Source organism: Cystoisospora suis (genome assembly GCF_002600585.1).
Source record: "Cystoisospora suis strain Wien I chromosome Unknown contig_13782, whole genome shotgun sequence".
Lineage (NCBI taxonomy): Eukaryota > Apicomplexa > Conoidasida > Eucoccidiorida > Sarcocystidae > Cystoisospora > Cystoisospora suis.
Window position 1 is genome coordinate 1 of NW_027166522.1, and position 491 is coordinate 491.

General features: G+C 49.3%; 1 protein-coding gene across 1 annotated transcript; it reads right to left on the reverse strand.

The window, feature by feature from the left end:
• CSUI_011563 (uncharacterized protein) lies at nt 1-487 on the reverse strand (the record flags this gene model as incomplete). Its single annotated transcript, XM_068071661.1, has 1 exon — nt 1-487. A coding segment is annotated over exon 1 (309 nt), but the record flags the coding sequence as incomplete, so codon positions are not given.
• Between the last annotated feature and the right edge of the window lie 4 nt (nt 488-491).

Consider the following 491-nt stretch of genomic DNA (forward strand, 5'->3'; position numbering starts at 1 on the left):
GGAGGTGGAGGAGGAGGAGGAAGAACAATAGGGGGAGGAGCAGGAGGTTTCGTAGGATATCGAGATTTCTCAGGAAGAACGACGATCTGACTACTATCTTCTTGACCGCTGCTTCGATTCAGTGACACTTGAGAAGGATGACTGATAGCCTGGGAGACTTGTAGTGATGAGAGCGATGTATCCTTATTCTCCCCCCTCAAGACAGACGCAGGGGCTGTGTGAGGGGGGAGAGGACAAGAAGTAGGCGGAAGATATGAAGAGGATGGAGGCGAGAGAGGGGTAGGAAAGGAGACATGTCTACTTCCATGCATGCAACTTTCTGTTAAACGGAGAAGTCGAATGTCACCTCGAGGAGCAAGATGTCCATTCTGACGATGTGATAAAAAGATCTCTTGATGATCCGCTGAAGGGGAAACAGCTTTTATAGAGGGACAGGCAGAATGTGAAGAAGGTCCTTCACCATGAAGCGACGAGGGAGAAGAAGAAGAAGA